At 35.3% G+C, this 13,141-nt stretch overlaps 1 protein-coding gene across 1 annotated transcript; it reads left to right on the forward strand.

Annotated features, from left to right (window-relative positions):
- Positions 1-1,359: 1,359 nt before the first annotated feature.
- On the forward strand, positions 1,360-4,827 carry LOC103422411 (putative 3'(2'),5'-bisphosphate nucleotidase, mitochondrial). The gene is made up of 7 exons (XM_008360475.4): positions 1,360-1,690; positions 1,791-2,002; positions 2,342-2,394; positions 3,148-3,543; positions 3,811-3,889; positions 3,972-4,022; positions 4,475-4,827. Exons 1-7 carry the CDS (start codon positions 1,402-1,404, stop codon positions 4,628-4,630), a joined length of 1,236 nt encoding a protein of 411 aa, XP_008358697.2. The 5' UTR covers positions 1,360-1,401; the 3' UTR covers positions 4,631-4,827.
- The last annotated feature ends 8,314 nt before the right edge of the window (positions 4,828-13,141 follow it).

The raw sequence follows: 13,141 nt of genomic DNA on the forward strand, positions 1-13,141 counted from the left end.
TCACTACAGTAACTTTGCCGAGTCTTCAGTGCAGATTTAGAAAATTTCAACTTATTTTTTTTATTTCGACTAAAAATAATGAGCCTCGCTCCCTTGTAAATTTCTACAATTTTCGCAAAAGAGAACTAATCAATATACCTATCAATATTTTCATAAATACCAACTGGGCATAAATGTAATGAAGTCATATGCATTCTCGACAAAAAAAAAAAAAAAAAATGAAGTCAGATGCATTTGACAAGTAAGGTTTAAGGTTTAAATAAAAATACAGAAAATATAAAATCAAGCTATGGATCCAAAGATTTCATTTCATGTAATTTACATATAAATACACGTATATGAGCTATACAAATTTCCCATCGAAAAAGATTTACAAAAAGCTAAGACGGAAGCAGAGATCAATCAACTGGGACCCCAACAGCTCAAGTACATGACAGTCCTGAGCGACTCCTCCGCCTCCTTAACCCTCTCACTACTCTTTCCACCCTCCTTCAAACCACCACCCGAATCCAGCGACGCCGACAACCGCCACGCCTGCGTCGAACCCCTCACGAACTTAACGGTCGTATCGCCACACTTGGGACCCTGGTCTTTGACACTCATCGCTGCCTGGTACGCCACCCTGCTCACGTGCCTCAAGCTCATAACCCAGATCACAAGTCTTTCAGAAGATCGGAAATCAGCTGGGATCTTCACTATTTGCTTGTATTTATAGAGAGAAACTGGAAGATGAATCCCAGGTTTGGAAATCTGAGGTTCGTTGACCGCTGAGAAGTGGGAAACCGACGGCTGCGATGGAAAACTGGGGGCCGCGTGGTCTGATACATAGACACGTGTCTGTGGATGAGCTCCATATGTTTTGGATAAGGACAAGAACAATAATGTTATTCTAACCATATTTTTGTACCATTTGTATATCATACATTTGATGTAGACAATCACATTATCTAAATTAATTAGCATTTAATTTGAAAATGTTAATCAATAATTAATAAAAAGATTGTTAATTAAATGATGATTATGGTATACCAGCAGTCTTCTTCTACCATCTAAAATTATTTAAGTGTTTTAATTAATAAAACTATTAAAATTAAATAATGTAACTTATTCAACTCATCTACTACTTAAAATGATAAAGAAATATGATATAAAATTGTGCTAAAAATAGCATTACTGGGACAAGAATATCCACGTGGGATTTTCTTAAGTTTGTCTAATAATTGGGTTGGACTGCATAACATTTAGATTTTGGGCCGTATGAAATTTTGATGCGGCCCAATGTTTTTGACTAAATCAAAACTTACAAGGCCCAATTTCAACCCCACTGTTGCAATACATTATTCTCCACCAATCACTTTTTAACAAGTAAAGTCACTGCACGGCCGACCGTTAAAATTCGCCATGATTCTCGTCCACTCAGCCCGCCATTTTTCGACTGTAAGATTCACTCAGCCAGATTCGGCCCTCCCGCGGCGGCGCTTCCGCGTGAGGTCTAGCTTGCCGTTCGGTACTGAAAAGGCCAACTACTATCGAGAGCTGGAAGCTGCCGTCGATGTCGTGGAGAGAGCTTGCGCGCTGTGCGTTGACATCCAGTCGTCGGTGCTATCAACTCAACGGCGGATCGTTGAAAAGACCGACCAGACTCCGGTGACGGTGGCGGATTTTGGAGTCCAGGCCCTCGTCAGTTTGGGTAAAGTTGTTAATTAGTCCTTTTATTATATTTTATGCAAGCAGGTCCTCTTATTCTTTGTATTTTTTTAGTTCTGTAATTGGAGATGGTATGGTTGCAGAGCTTGGGAAACGATTCCCTTTGATTCCATTGGTAGCGGAAGAAGACTCCGCGTTTGTTCGGTCGAATAATCTGGTGGAGCCGGTGCTCAATGCGGTGCTTGACAGATCTAGTTTTGGAGAGAACCCATGGACGGCTGGTGAAGTATTGGAAGCCATTGACAGAGGGGGTCCGGAGGGTTTTGCTTTCGGAGCTCAGCCCGCCACTTATTGGGTTTGTTTTCGGATTCGGATTCGCATTTGCATTATATGACTGAATTTAAACGTTACCAAGATTTCAGCTTTCTATGTAACCCTTTTGCTTTGCTGCACTGAATTAAACATTACAAAGATTTCAGCTTTGTATGTAACCCCTTTGCTTTGCTGCACTGACTTGAACATTACCAAGATTTCAGCTTTGTTTGTAACCCTTTCGGAGCTCAGACTGCCACGTGTTGGGTTCGTTTGGTAATCATGTTTTAATTCATGGTGGTCGCAGTTTGTAATTAAGATGGATGGTTTGGTTGGATTTTTTAATTTACTGTATTGTACTGAATTGAGAAACGTAATGCAGGTACTTGACCCCATTGATGGAACAAAAGGATTTGTGAAGGGAAATCCCGCGTTGTAGTGGTATGTCTTACTAACTTAGAAGTGTTGCATTGAGTTTCTTTCTTTCACTTCCCAGATATTGGTCATTACAGTGATTTCTGATTCCTGAATATGATGGCACCTGTGATTGACTTTGCTATGGAATACGAACCAGATGCTTTCATCTAAATTTGTTCATCGGTCATCATGTCTTACATCATTGATGTTAAATGATGCCTATTTCCATTATGTTTTGAATAGATCAGATATACGCGCCATATACGAAATCTATGCTGTGCAAGTATTTAAGTAAGAAGCAAAGAGAAGGGGAAGGAGACTTAACCTAAGTAGGAACTTCAGATATATTATACCCAGTTATATTATTAGAAATCTATGTAATTCTAGTTTTCTTATCGTAAAAGACTCAGAGATTGTTGAATATCTTAGGGGCCGGTTGATACCAGACAAGATTTTAGTTTTCAATTTTCAAAAAAGTGGAGTGAAAACCAAAAACTAAAAACTGAAAACTGAAAACGAAATGGTTATCAAACGGCTCCTTAGTTAGTGGTCAGATTGGAATCAATCTTCAAGGATATACCTTTCAAGTAACACTGGTTGTTATGCTGCTTTCTTATGTAAGAAAGTAAGGCCAACGGTTTTAAATGAGACGTAGAAATAGCACTATTGTGTTGCGAAAAGAAATTATTCAAGCTATGTTCTTTATAGATATTAGTTCCTGTTTAACTGCAATTCTTTCTACTATAAGGGTTACCTATAAAACGGCTCAAGTTTTCAGGTTGGTTTGGCACTTGTTGTTGACGGAAAGGTTGTATTGGGTGTCATGGGCTGCCCGAACTGGAAGAATGATGTATCCAACAAATCCACCTCTGAAGTCCAGGAAGAAAAAAGCAGTCCACCTGGATCAGGGATTATTATGGTTGCACATACAGGCTGTGGCACATGGACAAAACGTTTGTCATCTGTTGTAAATTCCACAGCCAAAATACCTTATTCTTGGACACGATGCTTCGTTGATGGGTCTTGTATCGTGGAAGAGGCACGATTTTCTATCACAGACAGTGATGTATGGGAGTCATTTCCACTATCATCTTTATTCAGCTCCACAACTAATGCTGATAGCATTGACGAGTGTGAAATTCTTCATGTAAAATCTTGTTGTGGAAGGTTTGTTGTTTCCTACTCAACTGCTTCTCCTGAAAACTAGAACTTTTCAGATATCTTGACATAGTTTTTACTCAATGTTAGAGTTTTTCCCTCTGTCTCAACGTAATCTCTAAATGCCACTGTTCCTAGAATAGTCTTGTGTTCCCAAGTTTGCAATAGCAAAAATTTCGTATGGGTTCCTATTTCGCTATATATCCATTACGAATCATGTTCATCATCTTTTTCAATGCTTACTGGGTATATACCTTTCTTCTTTTCGGCCTGCAGTTTATCCAAGTATATAATGGTGGCTTCAGGTGTGGTATCTCTTCATATGCAGCGTGTGAAAGTTCATAAAATTATCAAGGTATTGCATTGCATTCCAGTCGTCAATGGATTATAGAAACTACATCAGTATATGACTAACTTCAACTCATGATGATGTATAGGCTTGGGATCACGCTGTTGGTGTTATATGTGTGCATGAAGCAGGGGGAAAGGTATATTATTCTTTGGCTCTTTCTGCAGTATGAATTTTCTGCAAAGCTCCACTGTTGGATTGATGCAAAAACGCAATTTTCGTTGAAAAATCCCAAAATTTAGAAACCGAAAACCATAATTTGAGCTGTTTGACTAATAAAACGCTTAATATTTCCCAATGAATAAGAAATTCTATACAACTGGTATCTGTATATTCTTTGTCAAGTTACTTATGATTGGTATAAATTTCTATTGCAAAAATGTTTATCCACTCTAGCATTCTGTATAAGAGTGTTTCCGGATAGTAGGAAGCAAAACAGAATCGATCATCTCGGGCAGCAACTCTTTCTTTGGCTTACATCATTCGATTAGAATTGCAGACGAACTTTTTAATAGAACTTGTACAACTTTTGTTATTGACCCTCTAAAGACATGGAATAATGAACTTGGAGTTTATCTGGTGTAAAACCAGGTGACTGACTGGAAGGGAGATGAACTTAATCTGGCAGCAGATGAAGTTGGACGGAGGAATATATACCCTTCCGGCGGAATCCTTGTGACTAATAGCACCTTGCATAACCGGCTTGTCGAGATGATATCTTCCAGTTCGTCCACTGTTTCGCGGTGATCATTATATCACGTCGGTACAAATTGTAATATTTGTTGAAGAATTTGAAAGAAAATCATTCTTTCGGAATGCCGTATGATTTATTGGTTCTTCTTCATACACATTGTATGAGAAACTATATTCTTATTAAGGCAATGTAATGACCAAACTTTGTATTAGAAGCAAATTTCAGTTCATGTTTTCACAACGTAGAAAAACTTAGCTTTACATATGATTTGGTTAGAGGATGCGATTATGAGACAGGTTGAGGGCCAAAAGGGTTGAGGAAGACCTAAGATGACTTGGAAATGGACTTTAAGAAAAGATATGGAATACTTAGAGTTAACGGAAGACGTGACTCAAAACCGAGCACAGTGGCGTTTTAAGACTCATACAAGCAACTCCATTTACTCGTATAAGGCTTGGTTGTTATTGTTGGATGAATTTTCTATGTTATGCTAGTATCTTAACTGTTTCTTTTTTTACTTAATACCAACTTTTAACTACATTTTATTCTTGATAAGCACATGTTAGTATCAATCGTTCACGTAAATTCGTCGATTGAGACTGATTTCACAGTAAATTCAACATCAATCAGCACTGTTCTGATTCATGTCTCTGGTTTGAGCAACTGAGATCACAAAACTCTTGATAAATATTCTCATCCACATGAACTCAAAGCCCAACAGAAGTTATTGACGTGTCCGGGAAACCATTGGTCCGAGAACATAGAAAGTCAAACAAGTGAAGATCAATGCTCATACATGGGAGAAATTTTTAATTGTTACGGGAATACAAGTGGTACATTATGTGTTTTAATAGGAGTGGTGGGAAATTTTATTTTTTAAGTTATGAACTTTTAGCACACATATCTCATCATTTTTATAGTAACACATGATATACTATTCCGTGTACTGGTCACATTGAAAAATTTCTCCAGGGCATTTCAGCTTTAAAGTACCACTGCCTTTCTGCCACGTCCCTGATCTCGTGAATGGTGTTCATCCCATCGCCATTTTCCAGAGGCATCCATCAACCCATCAGCATGCCCCTACGTGTCCCCAGAGATCGCTTACGTTGAACACAAGTCTAGCTCGGATTTAAGAAACCCTTTTCTACAGAAACTTCTTGAAATCTGATCGTTTTAGTTTTTGAATGCTCTCGATTGGGACTACGTACTATTAAAGAAACAAAATATATATGTAATACGAAGAAGGCAAGCTAAAAAATATTGGATATTGCCAACTGACCTTTCAGCCGTGTGGATAACAATGATAATATGTAATATTGTAATGAGTTGGATATCTAATTGTGTCTGGTTCCGTTGTTGTAAAGTAATATTATTTCGAAGGTTGATGCGTGCGAAATCGCTATAATGTACTACCCTTGTAAAAAGGAAAGAAAACTTAATATTGTATTAATCCGAACTTAAATGGAGGGCATGTCTCAAGTTTAACTTATTTAAATAACGGTGATGATATGCAATTATGATGACTTCGATCTCTAATTGCGTATAACTCTGTTGTAATAACGTAGTTTTGTTGTCTTGATGTGTTGTAAATCCTTTCCAAATTAATATGATACGCACTATATATTTGTAAAGAAGAAAAGAAAAGGGGAGAGATAACATTGTATACTAATTGTGCATATATTATATCTTGCTTATGAGTTGTAGTAGTGACTGTGTAACGTTTCGGATCTCGTATCTAGGTATAATTTAATTTATATGAACTCTGTCAACGAAATTGCATGGCAGCAAATAATTAATTCTCACTCGTTAATTATTATTCAACATTTGTTGTACAACATTTTTAGAAGAAAAAAATCTACCAGATTTATGTATTTTGGGGATCCAGTCAACCCTAACACGTATTCGCAACTGTTTTGGGTACATGTATGTACAAGACAAACACTACGATTGGACCACTAATTACCCATTTTAGTATTTAGTATTTTACGTGCTGATGGAGTAGTAATCCAACCATTAATCATAATAAATAAGCTTTTTTATTACTTAAATACTTGGTTTTGTCTCCGTGACATCAAACATGGAGACATTAATTAGTCTTAAAATACGAGTCTACGTAATTGCGTATGTTAATAGCAAAACACCAAAGATAGTAATACTCTCTTTTGGTGTAAATTTTTTCTTTTTCTTTTTGCTAGCTACAAGAATCAAACATTTGACCTAGTAAAATTCTAATTCATTTTTCACTCGTTGTGTTTTATCTTTGAAGGGGAGTTTGTTACGCACCCAGGTATTTTTTACTTATCTAAGAATTTAGGATGTGATTGTATTGACTTTAACATGAGGTTATAATCAATCTATAACCAACTACTCAACTAGACATAGTCTTGTTTGGAAGTTCTTTTAAAATGATTAGAGACGTTATTTGGTGAAAGTATATTAGGGCTCCAAAAACACTTTAAATGTTTTTTCAGGATTTACTTACATTTTTACTAAAAATAATTGGTTCAAAAAACACTCTCATTAAAAGCGTTTTAAATCATTTTAAAAGTATTTCCAAACCAGCCATTGAAATCCATAATGCCAATTACTTTATAATTCTTTACTTAATTACAAACTCATGCTACGAGACTCAGTTGATCATTTTCACGTGTTGTCACCGCTTAGACAAGGCTTAATCCAACTATTCTTTATATCTACTCAGCATATTGGTATCACCTTTTAGATAGGGTGGTGTTATTCACACACTCCTTTTTACCTTCAAATACTATTGTTAAGTTTTGTCCATTGATCTTCTTTAATTTATTCAATCTGACGGCTGATAAACTAAAACAAGTATATAAAGGATAAAAAAAATAAAGAGTGTGTAAATAGCACCATCCCTAATTATGAAAGAGTTCTACCGCGGTTACCATGGACATCTATCTTGTCCTTTGGATGACTACCTTATGAAATCAGTGTAAATCTAGCTAAGCTTTTAGGGTTTGATGACAACACACATGTACACTAAAAAAGTAGGATTGTCTGCCCTTCCCCATCCCATATCATTCTCATCCCCTCCTATTTATGTGGTCACGGTTAAGCTACGTCAACATTTTATATTCTCATTGTTTTTTGTCTTATTATTTCTATAAAAAAATTAATATAAAATGTTGACGTGATTTAATCATGACCACAAAAATAAGAAGAGTATAGGATGAGAAAGGCAGACAATCCAAGTTTAGTAAAGGGGTAAGAAGGGCATGCAAGCAAAGGTGTGAGATTGGCTTTGAGATTATAAGCTTTCCTTGAAAAGATTAAGGTGAAGATCTTAGTAGATGATTAAAATAATATTTGACCCTACACCATTCATATGGTAAGATAAAAAGGTGAATAAGACAGTTTTATTATTGTTTAATTTAAACTGTGGGGACCTATAAGAAGTGAACACTATGTATCTGATAGACGCCTGTCAAATTAAAAACCCGATAATTAATTAATTTAATGATTTTTTTTAAGTTGACTTAATCCAATGATATTACTAGAAAGTGCTGGTTGGATGACGGGAAATGCTTCCAGATTAACAGATGGCCCATTAAGGAAGTTTAACAGTAGAAATCCTAGATCATCGCGTAAACACATTCATTTGTTCCCCAATTAAGCGATTAATAATGTATTATACTAAACAGAGAAACTAAATTTACTATAGTACGGATTAAACTTTCGTGCGTCATGAAAGGAGGGACCTGTTTTGTTTTGTAGTTGGGAGAGAGTAAACAAAAGACGTCGGATTACCTACGTGGCAGGCTAATGATGGTCCGATATTAATTAATTTTAATTAGGGCTTGCTTTTCAAAGGTCTAATCCCCTCTTTAGGAACCAACGTCTTGCGTTCAGACACGTAGCATGTAAAGTGTTATTCCACGTAATCAATCAGTTGACTAAATTGCACAGTCTCCAAGAATTTTGCGCAATTCGTACACCAGAGATTGTCATGCATGCCATTTTATTTTATTCTTTATCGAAGTCTGTATATATTTATATTTTTTGTTAAAATATTAGACTAACATTATTTGGCAAGAAAACATAGAGATCATGCATTGCAACGTGAGTTACGTGACATTTTTGTTTAAGCTGTTGGGGTCGGCTTTGAGCTAGCCGAACCATCTCATGATCTATAAAGCCAGCAAATTGTTAAGGAAATTTTCTGTAAAATTTTTTATAAATTTTCTGTTGATTTATGATTTTTAGCATTATATTTTACAATATAACGCATAAATTCACATTAAATTATAAAGTAACATAGAAGAAACCAATAATTTTACTTTTAATGGCATCTCTTTCGCAGTTCTATTCAATTTCATTCTTTTCATGTGAGACTTTTGCTATAAATGGTTATGATTGGTCAGCTTATGAAAGCCCTTTCTTGAAAGAATACAAATCATATTTTTCTTGATTGCTAGTGAGGGACGTGCCAACTGCCGACCATGATAGATAATCAGGCTAGACAAACAGTGTGGGTTCGGTGGCCAAGATATTTCAATTTATCATCACCTGCTTTGAGCGGCTTATAGAGTAACAGCTAAATTTATGAGGTTATAAAGTAATACATATATGAGAGCTTATTCCATCCATGATCGTTGGATCACTTTGCTTAAGCAGTTGATGAATATTCAAGCCTTTAGTAAAATTCTTATTTCGCATGATCTAAGAACTTTCATAATGCTACTGTGATTCAGTTTGAGCAACAAACGTAATATATCTTCGTAATGAAGATTGAGTGGAAACATCACATGATTACAAAAATGTTACATATTTTTGATAAGTTTGATATATATCTAGTTGTGGCTATTCAATTTGAATAACATAACTTTGTTGCTATAATGTTAATGAGGGGTTTGTCACAAAAATATCTTTGTAAAACATGTACAAATATGTCTTGGAATTGGTTTAAGGTAAGATTTAAGTTAAAATCTTCTGAATATAATATGTATATAGTCGTTTTCTCAACTTAATTAGCCTAATAATACTATTTTTAGTCTATTTATAAGCAAACAAGACACAATTATTGCTCAACCAGTTCCCTCAAGTCAATGAAGTTGAGTTCTTGACATTTACTTGACATGATAGCTAAATCCAATCGTTTGAGAATGAGAGTAGAACATGAACATGAAGTGCAATGATAAAGTCAAACTATTTTTATTTTCTATCTGTAAAATCCAAATTAGACATGAAAAACACAAAAGCTCTCTAAACGATGTTATATAACAACTTGTTTGGAGTTGAATACACCTGGATTATGAAAGAAAATTTTGGTTACCCCATCACATTCAAAATTATTGTGATTACATTTCTGTACTTTAAAAGAACTAATGAATGATCCTAACATTGTATAGTAAAAAGAAAAAGGCAGGGAAAATTACTTTTTTAAACATTGTGACATGTGATGAATGGATACTTTATTTATTGATTTAAATAAAGAATACAACTATTAACTACCACATAATGTTGTGTAAAGTATCATCCACACGAAAGACTACGACAACTAAAATAGTGGTGGAAGGGATCATCCACGAGATCCGTATCCTAGCTTCCCAATTCGAGTTAGTTGTGTTTAAATTTTCCCCTCGATCTTGTAATAAGGCAGCAAATTTTGTGGCTGCCTGTGTTGTTAAGGAAAATGATGTTATCCAGTGGGATGATTTTGAGCCGTCATGGCTCTTAACATCCTAGTTACTGATGTTTATGTTTTTATTCGTATTTATTATTTATGAAATCTATCTATCATTTGGAAAGAAAAAAAAAAGAAAATTAAAGAGATGGATTCAAGTTGGGATTAGGGAACAAAGCATGAAGTTTGTGTCGTGGGATTTGAAAAGGGGAGCTGATCAACGATCCGTTCATGGATCTTGCAAGAGGAAGGCAGGAACAACGATCTGGGAAGGGGAGGGCTGTTAGAATTCCTTTGTCCCACATCGGTCAGAAGGCTTGAGAACAAGCCATTTATATAGAATTATCACACTCTAACTAACACCGAAGCATTTTGTATTAAAACCCTACACCTGACGGATTGAGCAGGTGCCCAAGTGGGTACAGTATCGGTGTTGTTGGAGTGGGTTTGGGAGGGGGAATGGAGGAGACTGAAAACGAGGTTGGGTTCTCTGGAATGAAAATCAGACGACGGCACAGTTTCCATCGCATAACTGTGTGGTGGTTGTTGGAGTGGGTTTGGGAGGGGGAATGGAGGAGACTGAAAACGAGGCTGGGTTCTCTGGAATGAAAATTAGACGACGGCACAGTTTCCATCGCATAACTATGTGGTGGTTGCGATTTTTCTTTTCCTCTTATTATTTATTTATTTAAGTTTTTAATACATAATTACTTTATTTTAAGGGAGCTTTAACGAAAAGCTCATGATACTGTTCACTTTAACGAAAAACCATATTTTTACTCTAAAAAGTTAATCCTGGTACTATTTACTTACAACACCTTTTGGTCATTTTCGTTAAAACTCAAAGTTTTCAAGTTATTTTCATTAGTTTTTCCTTATTTTTAATCTACATGCACCACAAAATTGGAGATGTGGGATGTGTGCCACATCATCAAACTAACTAATTATTTTACGAAAGATAACAAGAAGTACCAATAGTGCACATTTTGTTAAATTCAAAAACGTAAATTAACGGAATTTTAGTTTAGGAACAGTTTCTAAACCCATGTGCTAGTTCATGGACGAATTCTAAATTTTACTCTTTTATTTTTTACAAATAATAAAAAAATATACACTACAAATAATAAATAACATACACTAATTTATCTAAAATTCAGGAGAGAAGGAGGGTTAAATCTCGAAATATTGTAAGCTAAAGATAAATATCCTACCGTTAAGGCAATCCACTACTCGTAGACCTTCATGCCTTGTGTACTAGTTGCAACATGTGACTACCTCTTTTTTTTTTTCATTAAAAAAAAAACGCTCTCTTATTTCAATATTTTATTTTTTTACAAATTATATTGAAATTTGGATTACCTTTCTTGGCAAACACCAAACTCGATTATTGCCGGCTTCACATAAATGCTTCTCCTCAATCTCACGTAAATTAAAAGATTCTCCCACAGATTGACTGCCTACTCGACGGCGTCCGTACAACCAAAATTTACAGGGAATACACAAATTTCTCAAAATTGTTGAAATCTGCCATGCCTTCTACCAATTACTTGAACGAAATCACTACGACATCATTTTCTGCAATGGGCATCAATATATACCATGAGTCTTTATATCTGTTTAACTTACCTAGTACTAATCAATCTTAATTTTATGTAACTTTTTGGTAAACGTACGATATTGATTTTTTTTCCCTTCTTCAAAGTATGATATTTGGTTTTTTTTTTTTTTTTTCAGTAACACAGAAGAAAAAAAGGAGAAAAACAACATTAAGGAACAACTAGTCTAGTTTTAACGAATTCAGAGTAGTCATTGAAAAGAGTTTGAACTAAACAGGAAGGAGACTCCGCAAACTCTTGAAATCCATCTCGCAATTTAAACTCAACTTGACAAATCTGTCAACTGCTAAATTACGCTCTTTATGAACAAAACACGTACAAAAAATATAGGGTGCATTGAAGGACCAAGTCAAAATGTTATCGGAGCTTTTAAACCGGTCTAAGGTTTCAAACCAAGTAACGGCTTGTTCACCATCTAAGCCATACAGTGCAAATGTGATACCCCAATTTGCTTCTCTAATAATAATAATAATCTTAATTTATAGAATTAAACACAAAAAATGAGTTGGCTAAAAATTTACTATATCGATGACCATGGCTCGTGCGTGATATATTGGCTCGAGCCATGGAGGAGGAAAGAAGTACGATGCCGTGAACGTGAGGTTCCAGTAAGGACAACATATTGGTCAGCTCACAAGTCACAAGACGAGGAGTACGTGGCACCAATACTTGCATTTTCATATCTTATTCCGTTGATGACAGCTAAAAGCCCTTCCCTAATATGAATCCAGGAAGCCAGGACCGACACAAACACGACACAATCCCGCCGGAAAACGATAACCCTAGAAGCAAAAACCAATAAATAAACAGATAAATAATAACAAAATAATATTAGACCCAAGTGATATCACATGATTTCTGTATATAGAAATTGAATTACTACTCATGATTTAAATAATTAATTAATTAATTTTTTTTATCATGCATGCAATGCATGGCCATGGATGGTGGGTAGGTAAAAATTATTTTACGTATATAAATTACGAGTCTAAACTAAAATATTAGATTAATTTGGAGAGAAATAGAGAGGGATTGGAGTTGAAAACTTTAGGGCGGGGCTATTCATATATTACTTTTATCTTCCTCACACTTTCTAGTTATTTTTAATTTTATTATCATCTTCAAATCATCTTATTCAAGAATCGAAAATTAAGAAGTGTGTAAAATAAAAAGAAATATGTAGATAACACGATTCAAACTTAATCTTGATGATGACACTATGTTGAGTTTCTCAAAGAAGGGACACGTACCCATGTTGATAAACAGAGGACGGCACCGAATCCTTTTGACTTCCTGCT

Source organism: Malus domestica, chromosome 10, assembly GCF_042453785.1.
Source record: "Malus domestica chromosome 10, GDT2T_hap1".
Taxonomy (NCBI): domain Eukaryota; kingdom Viridiplantae; phylum Streptophyta; class Magnoliopsida; order Rosales; family Rosaceae; genus Malus; species Malus domestica.